The sequence below is a fragment of the Xiphophorus couchianus genome, chromosome 8, assembly GCF_001444195.1.
Source record: "Xiphophorus couchianus chromosome 8, X_couchianus-1.0, whole genome shotgun sequence".
Taxonomy (NCBI): Eukaryota; Metazoa; Chordata; class Actinopteri; order Cyprinodontiformes; family Poeciliidae; genus Xiphophorus; species Xiphophorus couchianus.
This window is the reverse complement of record NC_040235.1, coordinates 2,949,604-2,969,835: the sequence shown is the minus strand read 5'-3', so window position 1 is coordinate 2,969,835 and position 20,232 is coordinate 2,949,604. Positions and strand designations below refer to the sequence as shown.

At 38.8% G+C, this 20,232-nt stretch overlaps 1 protein-coding gene across 3 annotated transcripts in view; it reads right to left on the bottom strand.

Moving 5' to 3' along the window:
- shroom3 (shroom family member 3) overlaps positions 1 to 19,333 on the bottom strand; it is a 46,453-nt gene extending 27,120 nt beyond the window's left edge. Inside the window, exons 1-3 of one of the 3 annotated variants that reach the window (XM_028025620.1) lie at positions 18,847 to 19,333; positions 14,235 to 14,389; positions 938 to 1,111 (exon numbers count right to left, since the gene is read on the bottom strand). In XM_028025620.1, the coding sequence (XP_027881421.1) occupies positions 938 to 1,111; positions 14,235 to 14,389; positions 18,847 to 18,999 (482 nt within the window). In that variant the 5' untranslated portion in view covers positions 19,000 to 19,333. Of the gene's footprint in view, positions 1 to 937; positions 1,112 to 5,486; positions 5,548 to 12,415; positions 12,539 to 14,234; positions 14,390 to 18,846 lie in introns of those variants that run through there. The other 2 variants (XM_028025621.1, XM_028025623.1) reach the window with 2 other exon arrangements.
- Positions 19,334 to 20,232: the final 899 nt, after the last annotated feature.

The following is a 20,232-nucleotide window of genomic DNA, read 5'->3' as shown; positions in this document are numbered from 1 at the left end:
CAGTCTGGTGCAACAGAGACGAACAACAGAGAGGCCTAAAAATGATCCATCAGAGTCCAACTTGTCTTTACGTTAGCTTAGCTTAGCATCATGCAGTAAAGATTTTACTGATAAACAGATTTATTCTCTCAGTTATTAAAGGAAATAAGCTACACAAACAGATGAAGTAGCCACAGTAGTCTTAATTTTGTTATGGCGTTACTTAAATGCCAAAAGTAAGACAATTCCACATCCAATGCTAGCTTGTAGAAACATCAAACTATTGCTAGCCTGTCCAAGGCTAATAGTGCCATATTCAAGGCTATGCTAGCCTCTCTGTGCTAATGGACGGCAGAGGACGAAGGAAATCTTGTAAATTTAACTAGAGACTTAAATCCAACAAAGGTACTGAGGGTTTGATCTTAAACTCTCACTTACGGCTGAATAAGATAAATCTGGTCTGTGTGAGGCTAACAGTTATTAGCTTTGGGGTAAACTCAACTCTTCACAAAGGGTTGGTTTGGAAGCTGTTTTTGTTACAATCATCCTTTAAGAAACAGTTTCAGGTTTTCTCTAACCAATCAAACATATTTCAGACAAAAAGGTAAAACCAGAAGAAATCTGTGTTTTTGTTTGTCCCTGCAGTTCTAAAGTGATTCCTACAGGAAACAATCCGTTTCCTGTTCGACCTTTCAGGTGCAAACAGACAGCAGGATGTTAAATATCACGGAAAAAGGAAGAGCTGGCAGGAAAACCCCACAACGAAGGTGAAGACACACTTCCTGTTTGAACCTTCTGGGTCTCTGACAGAGAAAGAAACAGATTTATCAAGACTGGGAGTCAAAGAATCCCAGTGAGGAAATCCCAGTCAGCACCAGTCATGTTTCATTCCTGTTTATGTTGGGAAAATAACTAGAAACCATCCAACATGGCAGCGTCTGCTGGTTCAGAGTCTTACCGGTTCTTGATGCGTAGTTGGACCGCTGAGCATCGCTGGCTGTGATTGGACGATGGGGCTTCCTGTGACGGTGGAGGCGATTGGAAACAGAGATCAGGAGGAGGAGAGGGAAGACGAAGAGCGGCCCCGGAGTTCGGTGACGTGAACTCCTCGACGTATCCGGGATCGAACTCCCTGCAGAGGAGAAACCAGAAACGGTTTTCACTCAGGATGATGAGAACGTAACGTTACGCTGCAGGTTCAATCCCACAGATTAACTGCATCTGTGGACCAGATTAGCAAGGAAGCGCATTCACACCAGCCCTGTTCAGTCCGCTTTAATCCAACTCCAGATTAGAGAGTCCAGTTCACCTTTAAATCTTGGTCTCAGTTCAGTTTAATGAATTCTGGTTCAGTTTGAATGCATATGTGAACGCCAATTGGACCAGAGACCGCTCCAAAGCCAGGAAGTGGACCACAGTGCAGGGCATTCTGGGTAAATACAACCAAAACAAATGTGTTAGCATAGTGCTAGTAGGAGAAATGGCTTGAGAAATCCTCCAACCGCTAAAATCTGACGCCTCCATTTTTGTTTATACTTGGTGAAGTAGGAAGTTGCTCTCAGTGTCTTCAGAGGTTTTTGTGTTGTTTACTTCAGTGGTTCTTGGTGCAGCGCCCCCACAGGCCAGGAGGGGAACAGGTTTCTGTTCCTCTCCTCTCTTGAGTCAAGTAATTCTTTGACTCAGTGCAGTGTGAATATGAACCACAGCAGCTGAAAATGTAACAAATTTGTTTCCAAAACAGTTTGACTCTCATTCTCACATCAGTATTTTAAGTTCATAGCTCCCATCCCATCTCTCCTTTATAAAATAAATCTAATGAAAAACTTTTGTTTTTCCCAAGAAAACGGTTCAAACTGAGCTGTTTGCTGTTAAAACCAAAAATTATGACTGTTTAACTAAGATAAACTGAACATGATTTAAAGTTATAATTGCTGGAAGTTTGAAACTGAATCTATTTTTGAACCCAGAAGCTGAAGAACTGGATTCCTGAGTTGTTTTTCTTTTCTTTCCTGACTTCATGCAGGTTTGACATTTTTAAATGTTCTGCCCTGATTTTTGTCCTCGGGTGAATTTGGCTAATCTACAACCACATTAACCACCAAAGTAAACGCGCGTTTCGTTCTGGTTCAGCAGGTTCAACGCCGTTCTTCACGACGACCTGTGGAGGTCAAAGGTCAGCTGTGGTGTTGACAGCAGGGACAAGAGATCAGAGTTCAATGTTCAGAATGACTTGGGAACTGATTTAACTTTCTGTTCATTTTGTGACTCGAACAAAGGAAATGACTCAGTTTTACCAAGTTGGTGAGTAAATCACCAACCAGAGAGAAAAACTCAACTCTTTAGTTTTTTAATAAACTGTTTTTTTCTTTATGATTGTTGAAGTTAGAATAACTTTTGTTTAGATAAATAAACAACTCAGCCTCTTTGACTGCAACAGCTGACAAATGCAAACCAAACCAATGATTTTCTGCCATTTCCGACTTTTTCCTGGCCGTCAATTCAAATCTTTTCACCTCCAAAAAAAATCAGATTTTTTAGGTGGAACTAAATCGGATTCATGTCTGATAGTTTGACTGCATCCGAACAAACTTCTGTAAACAGGACTCCAGTGGCAGGCAAACTTCTGCTAATCTGCTAAAGCGCTAGCTTAGCTTAGCACTTTTGCTAATTTTGAGCACTTACAGCTTTCCCTAAATTAATTTGGATAAATTCAAAAGCACTAAACTTTAAGTTGCAGTCAATGCTCCTCAAAAGTGGCTTCCTCTTCTTCCCATTGCTCAACGTTAAAAATGTATCCATTGATGACGGCGGCCATTTTTACTGCCGTAAACAAAGCGCTGCTGTGACATTTGTGTGAAAATAACGTTCTTTAACTCATAGATTCCTGTTTCTGGTCTAACCACCTGCTGGTCTCACTGGTCTGGATCACATTTGTGATCACAGCAGAAAAGCCTGCAGAGACGTAATCATGATTAAAAACTGAAACAAATCAGAATATCATCAGCGTAGAAATAATTTAATAGATAAATGTATAATTTGGCTAACGTGTAAGACATATAATTATTATTTACATCTTATATCAAGTGTACAAAAACACAACAGATTCTACATTGTCATTAATAATTTAATACTGTAACTCCATAAAAATGTAACAACTTTTCTGCTTCCATACGATCAAGAAAAAATGAGTTTTAATAGTTGTGTGTTTATACAAGTTGAAGGAAAACAAAGATCAGCAACGACCTCTGAGAAGAAACTATGATTCAACAGAAGTAAATATGAGGATCATCAGCGTAGAGCAGTAAGCTGATAATTAAAAATGTATTTTACAAAGAGTGACATGTTTCACAAAATGTGCTTTTATGAATGTCAATAACAGCAGCATGCGCTGTCTGAACAGGGAACTTTCATTTTACATGGATTTATGATTTATGAGCAGTGCAACCAAATTACAGTCAGCAAAGATACATTTAGTGATTATTTAGTGATAACAGAGTGATGTGACATAAATCAGTTTACAGCTGATTCTTGGATAGCGATGATTTATTCTAAACCAAAGATAAGAAGGTTAAAATAAGATCAACAAAGACAAGAATCAAGGAAACTGTTATTATCAGCAGAGCGTGAAGGTTCACATTATTCACTGAAACCAGTTCAAATCCAGTCTGATCCAAACTGAACTGGGAGAAAAACAGAATAAAAACCTCTGAGATGCTTCCAGACAAATACCAGAAAACAGCATGAAGAAAAAATTTTTAATGTTGAGTTTATGAATAAAAACACCTGCATCATTAATGAAAGTCAGAACGGTTTCTCTTCTCCACCCAGAACAACCACACAGAGTAGCACTGAAAACACACACACCTGCACTTATATTGTTCACAGAGGACATTCCACGGCTGCAGCGCTCACCCGGCGGACATCCCAGTCCCAGCACACACCAACACACACACCACTACACACCTACACACACCAACACACCCTAATACACACCAACACACCCCAATACACACCAGCACACAGACAGGTGCTCAGATAAAAGGCCATTACAGTGAAACCAGTTGAGCTGGTCGCAGGAATGTGCGGCAGCCACAAACACCTTGAAATCAGCAGAACAGGAGGAGCCGAGTGTCGCATTAAACTTTCCATCTCATTACACACAAACACGCTGCTCCCTTTAAAGCCTTTCGCTCCAGTTCAACGGCTAACTCCATAAAGGTCTGCACATCCCCGATAAAATGTCAGGAGTTTGAGGTGGATGTTTGAGTTCCATGTTTAATTTGAACAGATTTAATGTGATGTTTAGGCTCCACAAAGATAAAAGGGAGAAAAATAAATAAAAAGTTGCCACAATCTGGTTGCACAGGTATTCACACCCTTAGATTAAGAATGTTTTCACACCTGACAGTCCGGTAGACTCGGTTCAGAACCAAAATCAAAACATTTGTTACATTTCCAGCGGTTTGGTTCTCCCAACCAAACTCTCTGAGTGTCCTGTTCCTGTTCCCCTCCTGGCCTGAGGGGGCGCTGCACCAACAACCTCTGAAGAAGAAACTGAGAGCAACTTCCTTTTTCATCAAATGAAAACAAACATGGAGGCGTCAAATTTTAGCAGTTGTAGGATTTCTGGAGCCATTTCTCTTGCTAGCGCTAGGCTAACACTAGTGTTGCATTTACCCAGAATGCTCTGCGCTGTAGTTCCCTTCCTGCTTTTGGAGCAAACTTAGCATTCACATATGCATTCACACCGTTGTGTTAATGTTACAAGTGACCAATTATGTTTCGTTGAACAGATGAGAACATTTTTACACAAAGTAACTCGATGATGAGATTTCAGTTCTGAGTATTTTGACCTGTTTTTGGGCTCCGTCATTTTAAATAAGCTACTACTGGCCACAACGCCGCAACGCAATGTTTACACTCACACATGACAACGGCTGAAAACAAATGTGCAATAATGCAGCCATACAGCTTTGAAAAGCAGAAATGGAGCCTCCTGCACAGCCAACAAGATACGAGGCAAGTGGTTCCTGGATAGTAAGTCAACAGAAAAAAACTCTTGTCTTTTCCAGCAGCCATTGTACAGCGAATACATTGTGAAAACTGGCTGACCAAACGTGCTGGAGCTCAGCTGGGGTTGCTAGGTAACGGTGGCGGAACTCTGCCAGGGTTGCTAGGTAACGGCACGTATGACTCAACAATCAGGAGACTTTAGAAACAGCTCATTTTCCAGACACTAAAAAACATGAATTTATTGCCAAAAAACAGGAGGTGTTTTGTTTAAAGTGGTTGGATTGTTTTTAGAAGCAGTGAAGAAAAACAAAAAGGTGCAAAAAGGGAATTTTGCCTAATATGTCCAAAATAAGATGGATTAAATGTTAACATTTAAGCTGCTAAAACTTTAATGTTTAGTTTTAGCAGCTAAAACAGCTGATAGTTTTAGTTGTATTTTGCTAAAACCAGGTAAAAAACATGTTGATGACTTTGATTCCAGAGGAATGCCGTACCTACAGTGAAGCACGGTGGTGACAGCAGGATGATTGGGGCTGCAGAAAGAACAAAGAATGGATTTAGCAATAGATTAACGTGAAAAACGTCCCAGATGGGCTGAAGTCTTATTCTGCCAGAGCAGCATGGTTCCAGTGGACCTGATGGCTCTGAGTTATTCTTCTGGTGCCATGAAGTCACCAAACTGAGCTAAACACACACAGACGGAGGGGTTGCCCCGGCGATGGACGTGGTTTGTCCCCGCAGTGACTTTTTCTCTTCTGTTTTGGGCAGAGAAACTCAAACATTCATTCGGCTCGATTACGTCAACCGGCAACAAAGGAGAACAAAGACGCAGAGTCACCAGAGATGAATGGAAGAAGACAAAGAGACGGATATGAAAGAGGGAAATAGAGAGAGGAGAGGAGAGGAGAGGAGAGGAGAAAACTCTTCATCGATTTTCCTCCAGGCTCTCACAGCTTTTTAATTTCAGCTGTTTCACTTCCATTTTAATAATCGATTATTAAACATAACAAACCATGAAAGAAACACGACGTGTTTCACCTTCAGGTCTCAGTGAGTGAAACAGACACGTGTTTCTTCACGGCTCGACTTTCATTCACTCCAAATCACACAAACTCCAAACGAAGCCAAACTACCGAGTCCAGAGAGACGCAAACCGACTCGACTGAATCCAAACCGGCAGGTTCATGAAGAGGACACGGCAGAAAAAACGATTTCATCTATAAACCGCCGGACACAACAACCAACCAGCAGAGAAAAACTTCTCTGTTCCACATGTTGAATTTCACAAACTGGACCTTTAACCCGAGTTTGTTCTGGTAGAAACAAACCAAGCTGGTATTAATATCTGTATTCGCCCTGATATTGATAAAAAACCCCAGTCATCATTAATTATTATTATTATTATTATTATTATTATTATTATTATTGCTCTTCCTGAACCATTTTAAAGATTTGCTGCAGTTTATTGGTTACATGTTTGACAAGTCAACCTGTTATTTTAGTTCCTTTATTATTTATTCTATATGTTATATAATTTGAATGTTAAAGTCAAATTAAATTTGTTTTTAAAGCCTGTGAAGCTATTGGTGTAATTAAATGTGATGTCCTGAAGTAAAGTTAGCAAATAAATGTAGAAATCGATACATTTATGTCTGTGTTGGAAAAAAAACATTTTAAGTCAATTCGTCTGTTTTTCTGTATCAGATCAATTTCAGCCGATATTAAACCTCAGATATCGTATCAGAAATTAGTTTTATCTTTTTTATCATCCACACTTTTAGTAAAACTATAAAACTTTTTGCAGTTTTGCTAAAAAACTAATAAATCTGTTTTGTTTTCTTTGAGGCACCAATCTGAGTTTGCAGTGAAACTAATGTGAGCGCATATATTTATGCAAGCGAACGATAATGTGTTGAATATTTCGCATATTTCATATTTACTAAAGCGCCACACTGACATTCCAGCTTTTTGTCTACGGAACACCAAAAGGGCCAAAAAGGCAAGAAAATTCACGTTTCACAAACAGTTTCCACTGCCGTCACAATTTAAAGGGTTTTCAAAAGAACCACAGCATCAGCCAGTCATTTTCCAACCAGAGTCTTCCTCAGATGAAGAACCAATCACAACCGCAGCTGATGATTATTTTAGTAATCAATTATTCTGACGATTACATGATTAATCTGATTAAAGAATATTGGCACATTCTGCAGATTTTTCATTTAACCATTTTATATAACATTAGAAATACATTAAACAATTTAATTAAAATCATTTTAAATAAGAAAATAAAGATTTTAGTAAATCTGAACCAGGAGAAAATAAAACAAATTTATAGACAAAAGTTTTTTTATCTTAGATGCAAAATGTATTTTGTACAGTTTTGGCTTAATTATTGTTCTGAATACGTTTCATTAGCAAATGGCATTTTTTAAATTTATACTCCAGCTTATAATTACTAAATTAGTTAACGGTTATTTCAATAATCAATCCATTCCAATTAATCCAATAAATCCAATTAATCCGATTAATCGTTCCAGGAAGTGGAAAAAAAAGCTAAATTGTGGAATTTAAATAAAACAAAAAACATTAGAGAACATAAAATTACATTTTGTAGCTCAATAATATGTAGTTAATCTTACAATTGTGCTTAATTTGTGCATTTCAGGTGATATTTCTATATTTCTTCTCTAAAATTCAGTCAAAGTTTGCTACTAATAAAATATCTTTAATAAACAATAATCTTTAATCTTTTAATTATTTTGGTTCCCACTTCACTATGCTTTAGTAAAACAAAACTTCCAGCTAAATGTAGAATAAAATCCATGAAGTTTCTCTGAAACGGCTAAACTTCCTGATTCATCCATCACAGCCGATAAACTAAAACTACCAACCAGCAGGTTTCTCATTTCTGGAGTTTCACGTTTCCCTTTTGTCTTCTTGCTTTGGGTAAAATACGATTCTTCGCTGTAACTTTACTCCAGGACGGAGGAGAAAGGCGGCGCGGTCAGAACCAGGCGACGCAGCTGAAGGTAAAACAGCTGCAAGACGTGAAGCAGGGAGGATTAATGTCAGTCCGACATTCACTGTAAACAACTTAATGTAGGACTGAACATGGAAAAATAAAAACATTAATCACTGTGTGGCTCATTTCTCTGATTTACTCTCCTTTGTATTTTATTGTCATCTTTTAAATGAAATTATTTGAATTCCTGCTTTAATTTTCTATCTTTTCTTGGTTCCACATATATTTAGTTTAATTTATTGTTAAATTTGTTCAGTTTTCTAAAACTATGTAGCCAAAAACTGTTGATATAAATCTGCAGAACTGCAAACTCTGCTAGCCGAAGGAGCTAACAGCGCTAATGCTAGCTGCTAGCTGCTAGCTTATTTTTCAGTAACAAAAAACATTTAAAAGTGGTCAGTAATTTTCTACACCTTTTCTTTTTAACTCTTAAAAACAAATAAACGTATTTAAGGGTATTTGTGACTGATTGAAGTATGAATATGTCATTAATAATCTACCTTGAATAAACTGCAGGTGAAAAAAACATAAAATAGATAAAATTTTACAAATAATTGTGAGTTTTACGTATTACAGAGAACTTTTTAATAGGCTGTTGTTGAAAATGAGAATTTATCCTCAATCAGCTTTACTAATTAAATAAAGTTAAATAAAAAAAATTAAGACGAACTTTTAGTTTAATAGAATAATAACATATTTTAAAGATTTAATTTGTTTTTGAATTTTCATCCCACTTTAATGGTTTAGATCAATTTTAACAATGTTGTTTAAAGAGTTTTAAAAGCTTTTTAAAGTTAATGAGCAGTAAAATATTTACCCTCTAAGCTCAGTAACTGGTTTATCTGGTGAGGAACTGGAGCCACTCTGCTCCTCAGAATGGTTTTAATTCAGTCACAATGGATGGATTACCAGCATAAAAAACCTATTTAAAGTCTTTCCACGGCATCTCAGCTGGAGTTAAATCCAGACTTTGACTAAGCCACTCCAGAACTTTCATTTATTTATTACTTTTAACCCTTTAGAGGTGCTGCAGGTGTTTTGGATCTTTGTTTTCTGTAAAAATGAGTTTAAACTAAACTGGTTGCACTTTCTCCTTCAGGATAATCCTTTCTGCTACAATGTGATTTAAATAATTTAACTAAAGAAGATAAAATCTAAAATAAATGTAATTTCTTAAGGGGAAAATATTTTTCTAGCTCAGACTGCTCTCTAACCTTTGACCTCTGATTATGAGACATTAAATAGTTCTTAGATGTTTTAAATCTTCTATGTTTTATTTTATTTCTGATTGTTTTATGTTATTTTTGTTTCACAAATGTTGGTGTAAATATGAATCTCTTTGATCAACTGTTTTTCTTTCACATGTATAAAGAAACTTTTTGTTTTTGATGCTGTTTTGTACAATAACATGAAAAACATGGAATATATTACAGAATAAAATGAAAATAAAACAACAAATAAATAAATTAAACGACCCAAAGGAAACAATATTTATCTTGATTAAGGAGAAAATGCTTGATTTAAGTGGTCAAAGGTCAGAGGTTACATAAAATTAGATGAATACCTCAGATCAAAGGTGTTCAAAGTAGGGTGCGGGGGCCATTTGTGGTCCGTGGACTAACTTTATACGGTCCACTGACCACAGGGCAAAACTTTTAGATCAAGATCTACTTAGAAAAATGTTTTATGGAACAAAAAGTTAAAGTTCCAGTTAGTTGTAGTTTTTTCCACCATTAATTACAAATTAACAAAATTGTTTTCTCTATTTTCATCATTTTGTTTTAGGTAACTGTGCTGTAGCCCTCATTTTTTCTCACTTTACTCTTCAAAAAAGATAATTATTGTAGTGAATGAAAATGACATATTTTAGCTGCTTAGAGGCAAATACAGCTCCAATCAGCATGCAGGCCTTTACAGCATCGAGTCCAACAAGTTTGAGTAAGGATTAACCGCCTTAAGGATTTTAGAAAAGATGGTTATAAATGATCTAAAATCTGTGATGGTTTGATAGTTAAAGTCAGAGGAAATCAGACTTACGGCTCTGACAGGAAGCTCCCGGCGCAGCGATCTCTGTTTGGATGTCAGAGTCTCTGCTGCGCTTTGATCCAATCAGGAAACGCACCAATCAGAACGGCCGGATGGACGCACCAATCAGAACGGCCGGATGGACGCACCAATCAGAACGGCCGGATGGACGCACCAATCAGAGCGGCCGGACGGACGCACCAACAGGAGAGGCAAGGTGTGTGTGGAGACGACGTCACCACACACACCTTTTGTTTCTCTGACAGCAAGGATGGAGGAATGCAAAGCTAACAATAAAAGCAGCTAACACCTGCTGAAATCACACACACACCTTTCTGACAGCAGAGGATAAACACACACACACACACACACACACACACACACACACAGAGACACACACTCGTCTTTATGATCCCTGAAGGAGGAAAGTTTACAGATAATCCTGATTCTCTGTTTTTTCTAACTATAATTTCATGAGAGTTAGCCCCAGACATGCTAATGCTAACGCTAACAGATTTTGGGGTGAATCTGCCTCCAATCCTGGATGAACTTTAATTGACCTCAAGTCTTCACAGGTTGATCAATAGTTGCTTTGCAAAGGATTTTGCTGACGTCATTTTGCCATGACGTTTTGCTAACTCACACCTCCGACGTCCAGATTAGCAAACGGCTAAAACAGGTTGATAGAAGCGTCTATGCCGGCGGTTTTCAAAGTGTGAGGCGCGCCTCCCCTAGGGGGCGCCAGAGCACTTTAGGGGAGGCGCGGTGCGAGGGAAAAAATAAACCGGAAAAGAAGCTATCTGTCTGCTGATGTGAGAGAAAGAATGGACAAATTTTTAGTAAAGAAAAAGGCAGGGGAGACAACGTAAGTAGAAAAAAGAGGAAGTATGACCACAACTACTTAAAGTTTGGATTTTCCTTAACTGCTCCCGATGATGCTCCAAGGCCGCAATGTGTAATCTGCAAGGAGGTTCTGGCTAATGACGGCATGAGACCCTGTAAACTCCGGCGTCACATTGAAACAAAGCACCCAAGTTTAGTGACCAAGCCGCGGGAGTTTTTTTGAGAGGAAGCTGAAGGAGCTGTGCACACAGAAAAAAAAACAAATGAAAAAAAGAACGAGTTTGGGGTTGTTCTTATCATTAGAAAAATGAAAAAAGGGCGTATTTGCCATACAAAGGCTCTGATAAAATAATTAAAATGGGAGGAAATGTTTTAAAATGTTCATGTGTTAAATTTCATTCAGATAAAGTGTCATTTAAGATGAGATGGTTCTAAAATAAAAGCAATTAGAAGGTGTTTTGTAGTGGCATTTGTTTGTGTGTGGGTTGATTATTGGGGGGGGCAGCAGGCATTGTGCTCCTTGGAGGGGGGCTCACCCTTTCATACTTTGAAAACCCCTGGTCTATGCTGATGATAATCAGTAATTATGTTCGTTGGATCAGCACCATGTAGCTACGACGTTTCCTCATAAATCCTGTAGAGGCAACAAGAGTTTTCCTGACTGCGTTAGCATAGCTAGCAAAAGCGGTTTAGCAAACCAAGATGCTTCTGTGAAAACAGTTTGGTTCTTCAGAAAAAATGATGTAAAAAGCAGCAAAATACCAAAATAAAACTTTTAAATATATTCAGAAAAATTTTTTAGTTTTTTTGCTGAAATTTGATTTTCTCTTTGCGTTGTCGTTCATCTACAAAAATGATTCCTGTGTGAACAGTTTACCAACCCAAAGCCGTATGATCCGCATGCGCAGAAGAAAAAGGTAAACGTCAGACAGCAGCGTAATGTTTGTGGGAGTAATAATGGATCAATAACAAAATGTTTGATCAACAGAGTTTATCTGACACTTTATGCTGCAGAGCATCAAACACCAAAACGTCTGTAACTCACTGCTCCAAAATGAGCCGATTTCAACCAATTTGTCCTCAATTTTGTCCTATATTAAGAATATTCTTTGTACTCTATCAATTAGAACCAAGGAATAAATAAATACATATTTATTTAAATATTATAACAGCAGAAACTGAAGAGAAAATAAACAGCAAATCAAACCATCAGAGAAGAATTGATGAAAAGCAACAACAGATCAGAAAACAGAGGTTGGTGTGGAACCAGGAAAAATGAGAACAATGCAAAACGCTGCAGCCTCCAGCAGAACCAGTAAAATATTAAACAGCCTCGTTAGTTAAGACTTTTATAGACGGTGAGTTTTGAGTCTCATCAGTACAATCTATTGAGTCTCAATCTATAATCTCTGGAGTAAATATCTAAAAATATTCTGTAGAAACTGCCAGAGCCGATACAAACAGAGCGGTTCAAAGGTTAGCGTGGTTAGCGCGCCGCTGCAGCGCAGCAATCACACGAAACGCAGCACAAACCTGCGACCAGCCGACATTTCTCTGTTCCCCATCAGATCCCAGCAGGACGCGGATCAGAACCGTTTCACTGACCGCCACGCCTTCCACAGTGACCAGGTGTGCTGCTGCACCTGTCCTACTGTGTGTGTGTGTCTGTGTGTGTGTCGGGGTGTGGGCGTGTGTGTCTGCATGTGGGGGTGTGTCTGTGTCTGGGTGTGTGTGTGTGTGTGTGTGTGGGGGGTCTAAAGTCTAAAGTCCTGCATGTCTTCCAGTCCGTAGCAGCAGCAGCGCTCCTTGTCACACCCCAAACCCAAATACACACCAGGCTGAGCTAATGCCAAAGCCTCAACACTAACAGATATATTTGGCCTATTCAAAGTATGTTTGTTACATTTTGAGAACAAAATTATTCTCAGGTAATGAGATTCCAGTCTGCTCCGCTCAGACGTTTTATAGTCACTATCATTTAAATCCAAATAAGCTGCTGGCCCCAACTCAGATGCAAACCGATGTAAAATCACATGTTTGAAAAGGAGAAGTGGAGCCTCCTGCGCAGAATGCACCACATGGTTTCTGGATTGTAAGTCAACAAGGCCGGTCGCAATAAATTAATTAATCTCATAATAAACTAAAATTAGCTCAATAATTTCCTTTTCATAATTTATTGTTTTTCTCTTTCCACCAAAAACTGGAGATAAAAGTTTCAGTTTGGTGTTTTGGTCTCAACTAGACGTTTGTTGAAAGATCATTTTGTTCAGACAGACTTCATAAATAATTTAATTTTTGTTTCACCCGTTTTAAAATTTTTTATCTTGGATATTTAAAATGTCTCCCAGTGTTAAACGTTCATGAGAATTATTGATATTTGATGATTTGTTCTTGCATTAAATTACCTGAAAACCATCTCAAAAAACAATAATATCGTTTATCGCAATAAATCATTTTTGTAAATCATTTCTACGGGGTTATTTGTCTCCGGACCTCCTGCTGTTTGTTTGATTAAAACTCACTAATAATAAATCTGTTGTTGGATTTATAAACTCATTTTAATTCCTAAACTCTGTCTGGAGCAGATATATTGAAATATATGTATATATATGTATATATATATATATATATATATATACATATATATATATATATATATACATATACATATATATATATATATATATATATAGATAGATATATCTATATATATATATATATATATATATATATATATATATATATAGATATATCTATCTATATATATATATATATATATATAGATATATCTATATATATATATATACTGTATATATATATATATATATTGAAACAGCAGGACAAACTGTTTGTTGCCAAACCTGAAGAGTTTCATTAATTTGTGTTTTTCTGTTTTCACCTGCTGAAAAGCGCGATGGAAAAACTCAGACTAGAGCTTCTGTGAATTTTATCTTTACATTTTATAAAAATACTGAAATAAATACCAATATTTATGTAGCTTTATTAATAACTGGGAACAGAATCTTATCTTGATCAATAAGGACGTCCTCCGTTTTGATTTATTAAAAATCCTGTTTGTTTGTTTAAAGGTCTGCTGGATGTTTTCTAATATTATCCAGCCTGACCTCTGACCTCCTCCTGACCTTCTGGATTCACATCCAGGAGATAAAATTATTCCAGCAGATCCTGAAACTTTCTGAGGGGAAATTCCCACAGATTCCAGTTAAATCCCATTAATCATTAAAGCTCCATGTTTCCAGGAACAAACGCTCAGATTCATAAAAATGAAGAATTGGTTCCAGATTTATTTATCTTCATTTTAAAATAATTATGACAGTAAATGAATAAAAACCTGCGGACGGTGAGCTTCAGCGTCTTGAAGGATCCTTTGATCAGAGCGATGGCTTCCTGTCTGTAGCCGCTCAGCTCCACGTCGTTGATGATGATGATCTCGTCCCCGACCAGCAGAGGGCGCTCCACGCTGTCCGCCTTACCCCCGTCTTCCACCTGGAAGAAGAAACAAACATTCACCGCTAGAATCAAACTAAAATATAATTTATTGTCCCACAGATGAGACAATCGATGTAGGTAAAAGTATAAAAATATATTTTTTAAAAAGACATAAAATACATCATGGCTACCAAAAAGAGCGTATTCTGATCCAAAGAAATGCTCATCTGATCAGAAACATCTAAGAAAATTACAAAACATGAATTTATTTCTGTATTTTATAGGAGAGACAATAAAACTGTGAAAACAACAGAAATGTTTTTTAAAATGAGTAAAACTGGAAATAACAAAAGTGGAGTTTACAGTAATAATAATAATAAAAGCTGTAAAAATGGCCGCCGCCATCGTCACCAGATCACAACCAGCTGAAGGAAGCTGATATAAATAAAGCATAGTTAATGGAAACAGACATTTTTTATTCTGGTGGATGGTCTGCTCTGAGTCAAACCAACCTGTTCCCCTCCTGGCCTGTGGGGGCGCTGCACCAAGAACCACTGAAGGAAACGACACAAAAACCTCTGAAGACACTGAGAGCAACTTCCTTCTTCACCAGATGGGAATTAAAATGGACTGGTGTCAGATTTTAGTGGTTGGAGGATTTCTGGAGATATTTCTTCCATTAACGCGTCAATAGCTAATTTCTTTTGGTTGCATTTACCCAGATTGCCCTGCCCTGTAGTCCACTTCCTGCTTTTGAAGCGGTCTCCAGTCCACTTGGCGTTCACATATAAAACCAAATTCACTTCAACCGAACCCAGACTGGTAATTGGAGTTCAATTAGCATTCAGAGCAACCAAATCAGACTTCCTAGAAAAATGGACTGGAGTCAGTTTAAAATGGACCGGAGTCAGTTTAAAATGGACCGGAGTCAGTTTAAAATGGACCAGAGTCGGGTTAAAGTGGACCGGAGTCAGTTTAAAGTGGACCAGAGTCGGGTTAAAGTGGACCGGAGTCAGTTTAAAGTGGACCGGAGTCAGTTTAAAGTGGACCGGAGTCAGTTTAAAATGGACCGGAATCAGTTTAAAGTGGACCGGAGTCGGATTACAGTGGACTGGAGTCAGTTTAAAGTGGACCGGAGTCAGTTTAAAATGGACCGGAGTCGGGTTAAAGTGGACCGGAGTCAGTTTAAAATGGACCGGAGTCAGTTTAAAATGGACCGGAGTCGGGTTAAAGTGGACCGGAGTCAGTTTAAAATGGACCGGAGTCGGGTTAAAATGGACCGGAGTCAGTTTAAAATGGACCGGAGTCAGTTTAAAGTGGACCGGAGTCAGTTTAAAATGGACCGGAGTCAGTTTAAAGTGGACCGGAGTCAGTTTAAAATGGACCGGAGTCAGTTTAAAATGGACCGGAGTCGGGTTAAAGTGGACCGGAGTCAGTTTAAAATGGACCGGAGTCGGGTTAAAGTGGACCGGAGTCAGTTTAAAGCGGACTGAACTCCTTTGTCCCTCGTATGGTGAGCTGCTCGGTTCTTTTTCTACGTCTCAGTTGTTTTTAGATTCTGTTGTTGCTTCAAAGCGGCTCCATAAAACCCGGCTCTCCTTCCAGGATCTTTGCGATCGTTCAGAGTTCTGGCAGATCGTCATCGTCTTAATGTTCCGGTTTTATGGAGAAACCCAAACTCACAGACTCTCTGAAGACTGTCCGTCCTGCAGCTGCAGACGGACTGACAGGTATCAATAAGCCCCGCCCCTCTGCTACAGCACCGCCAAGCCTTTCAGCGTGGGTGGGTTCTGGGTGTGTCGCAGCCCAAACCCATCAGAACCAGAACCGATGCCGAGTTTTTTCCTCACTCATGTTTAATGGTGATAAATATAAACACGTAAGGAGCTCAGAGTGGAAGGAAAACGGACAGAAACCCGTCCTGAGTTCTGCAGAACCGTCCACACGCCTGCAGTGTTTGACTGTTAGGAGATAAATAAACCCAAATAAGGACGGCAGAAACACAGAGAGACTGGGTGTGTGTGTGTGTGTGTGTGTGTGTGTGTGTCGCTTCAGTACTCCAGCTGAAATTCATTATCCAGCAGATGGAGAAACCCAAGCAGAGCCTCTCAGGCTGTTATAGCAGCACTGAGACAATAATCAATAAAAAACTAAAAACCTCCAATAATCAATAAAAAACTAAAAACCTCCAATAATCAATAAAACCCAGCAGAGAAACTGATCCTGGATCTGATTGATGAGACAAAAAATAATAAAAATAAATGATCATTCAGTCAGGATGGATGGAGGAAATTTAAATATCAGGTTTAAAAAGCAGGGGCTGCACAGTGGCGCAGTTGGTAGCACTGTTGCCTTGCAGCAAGAAGGTCCTGGGTTCGATTCCCAGCCGGGGTCTTTCTGCATGGAGTTTGCATGTTCTCCCTGTGCATGCGTGGGTTCTCTCCGGGTACTCCGGCTTCCTCCCATAGTCCAAAAACATGATTGTCAGGTTAATTGGTCTCTCTAAATTCTCCCTAGGTGTGTGTGTGTGTGTGTGCATGGTTGTTTGTCCTGTATGTCTCTGTGTTGCCCTGCGACAGACTGGCGACCTGTCCAGGGTGAACCCTGCCTCTCGCCTGGAACGTAGCTGGAGATAGGCACCAGCAACCCTCCCGACCCCATTAGGGACAAGGGTGAACAGACAATGGATGGATGGATGGAGGTTTAAAAAGCAAAAACTTGTGAAAAAATCCAGTAAAATTGTATTAAAAGTCAAAACATATTTTTAACTGACTTAAAATAAATAAATAAAAAGATTAAGATAAATCCATAAAGTTTATAAAAAACATCAAAAAAATTTAAAAATATGTAAAAATATTAAATTTGAGCCATTTAGTGACTGTAAAAGTGCAAAAGCCATAAAATATTTTACTGAAATATAAAATAAAATAAAAACAAGAAAAATAATGAAGAAAATAATAAACCTGTAAATAAATAATATGATTATCGTTCCACATGTGAAGAATTACAGCGATCTGATCCGATCCGATCCGGTTCCGAGCCGTTGGACATGACGCCGTCGCTGCGTTCAAATGCATCAGGAAAACAGATTACTCACATCTCTGTCCCACTTTAGTTTCTCCGTCAGCAGCTGCTGATTTGCATTTTAATAAAACCAGGTCAGCAGCAACTGATGAGCTTCGTTAACGGTGAGATTTTAAACTATGACTTCATTATTTTATACAAACAGGAAAAAATGGTGAAACAGATTTAAGGCTTCAGTTTTAAGGCTTCAGTTTTAAGGCTTCAGTTTTAAGGCTCAACCAATCAGACGCTGAAAACGTTCTGGGAATATTTCCAGTCAAAAACTGTCAATAAACAAGGACTTTCTCCAAACCCTTCAGTGGGTTTTTTTTCACACATCTCTTAAGGCTGTGAAAAGTTTCTTCTATCACACTTTTTCCTTCCACTAAACTTTCCATTATTATGCTTGGTTGGACACATCAGTCTTTATCATTTCCTTATTCACTGTTTGGAGCCAAGAAATGACAAACTGTCAAGTCAGCATCTTCCTAATGTTTGTTTAAGTCACAAACTGGCGCTAACACAAAATGTTTGCATTATAAAACTAGTTTTTGGTTAGCTTAGCTTAGCTTAGCCAAACATATATGAACTGATAAAATTAAACAAAATTTAGTAACCTAAAAACGATGATTAGATCTGGTTGCTCCTTAATTATGTCATCCTGAAAAAGAGTCGCAGTTTCCTGGGTTAATGCTAAGCTACTATGACATAAGCTGACATTCAAAAACATAAGTTTAAGCTATGTTAAGCTAAGTTTAGGTTAGCTAGGCTAATCGTTAGATACACATAGCTAAGCTAATATAAACTTAAAGTGAGCCAACTAAAAGCTAAACTAAATTATGCTAAGCTAAGCTGAAGTAAGTCAACTTATCCAGTTTTGATTGTTCACTTTCTTCAGTCCATGTTTTTCCTTCCACTAAACCTTTCACTATAATAACTGGGTACAGTAGTCTTTAGCATTTGCTTTCCTCCCTTATGGAGCGAGAACATGACCAGGAAGTTAGCAGCATTCCTAAAGACTGGGTAAAGTATTAGCTGGGTTAGCTTAGCCATGAACTGACAAACAACTTATGAAAAAGACAGAAAAGAGAAAAACTGTAAGTCATGTAAATGGAAATGATGAAGTAATTGATTTGTGGTGATTGGCCTACATGTTAGTATGTTTTTTAGATGTATATTTGTGTATTTATAAATACTGTTTTTGTATGTATATATACGTATATACATACATGTATTCATGTTTATATTTCTAGTTTAGCTTGTTTTGTATTTTTCTGATTATTTTATCATATTTTCATTCATTGAATTAACTTTGTAAATATGCCCTGATGCCCCCTGCTGACCCTGTTAGGAACAGCTCGGTTCGCTTATGACTCGAGCCGGCTGATGGAAAAGTTTTTCACTTGTCGGGTTTAATGTGTAAAACGAGCCTGAACTCTGATTTTCCTGACCTTGGAGATGATGAGCGGCTGTCCGTGCTCCAGGCCGCCCTGCACGGTGAAGCCCCACGGCGCTCCTCCCTGCAACCGGGCCTCCACCAGCACCCATCCGCCTCCCTCTCCTCCGCCCGCCGGCTGGAGCCCCGCCCGGCCGCGGCGCTCCATGCCCGGCCCGCGGGGACGGCGCTCAGCCCGGCTGCGGTGCTGGAGCCCAGAATGAGCTGCTACACTCCGGGTCGCTCACAGGTGCATCGCCGCTCATTTATAAATCCCGGTTTGCGGGGAAAACAAGGCAGCAGGAGGAGTTTTGCGCCTTTCCTGCAAAGTGCATTCCTGTAGCGCAGAGAGCGGCTGATCAAGTCCGGGAAAAAAAGCCGCCCGGATTCAACCTGGAAAGATTCCCGAAAGTTTGTGGAGAGCGGAAGGAGAATCAAAGTGAGACTCAGATCTGCTGAAAATGAATCCAAAGTCTTTCCTCTCTCTCTCTCTCTCTCTCTCTCTCTCTCTCTCTCTCTCTCTCTCTCTCTGCCGAAATCAGTTTAGCATCACAATAGGATTTACTGCGACTCACCGAGCAAAGAGAAAAGACACAGAAAGAGGAGGAGTGAAGTGGAGAGAGGGAGAGGTATGAGAAGGAGAGAAAGAAAAGGCCAAACAAGGTCCAGAAAAAAACAAAGTGAAGAAAAGTGGAACAAAAATGCAGATAAGCTGAGAATAAAAGGAGGATGTTGGAGTGAAAGGCTGTTTGTTGATCCTCTGTTTGCGTTCACACTGGAACCAGATTACTGCTAAAAACCAGATTAAACTTCCTTCATGATTAATTATCCAACCAGAACTAAAATCATCTGATTAGAAACAACTTTTACAAAAAAAGATCCTGGAACCACAGGAGGCGGATCTTCTGCTTTCAGTTAGACCCCGCCCACAAAATGGGTTTTAACTTTTAAAAACACGCCCCCTCTCAGAGGCTACGGAGCTAAAGTAGGGTCATAAAGTTTGCTAAAAATAATCTAACTGGAAAAAAAGTTTCAAACTGTAACAAAAAGATTTAAAACTGAAAAGGTTTTGAAACTGAAGATAAACACTGACTCTGAGAAGTAGTTTTGAAAAATGTTTTAGTTTCAAATCTTTTTTGAACAGAAGTTCACTGGTGGAACTATAGATCCCTTCTGGACCTGCGGTTCCGCCTATGACCGGATAAACATGGGGGCTGAAGGTCCGATAAATGGGAGACGTTGGACGGACGGACGGAGGGATAAGATCCAGTACTGACTCTGTTTACCATTATTGTCCAGTCTGGAAGGAAGAGGTTAGCTTCCCAAGCTAACAAAGAGCCACAGCCTCTTCAGCTACTTCTAGCTTTGCTCTGAGGCCTCACCACGTAAAACTCATCCTAAA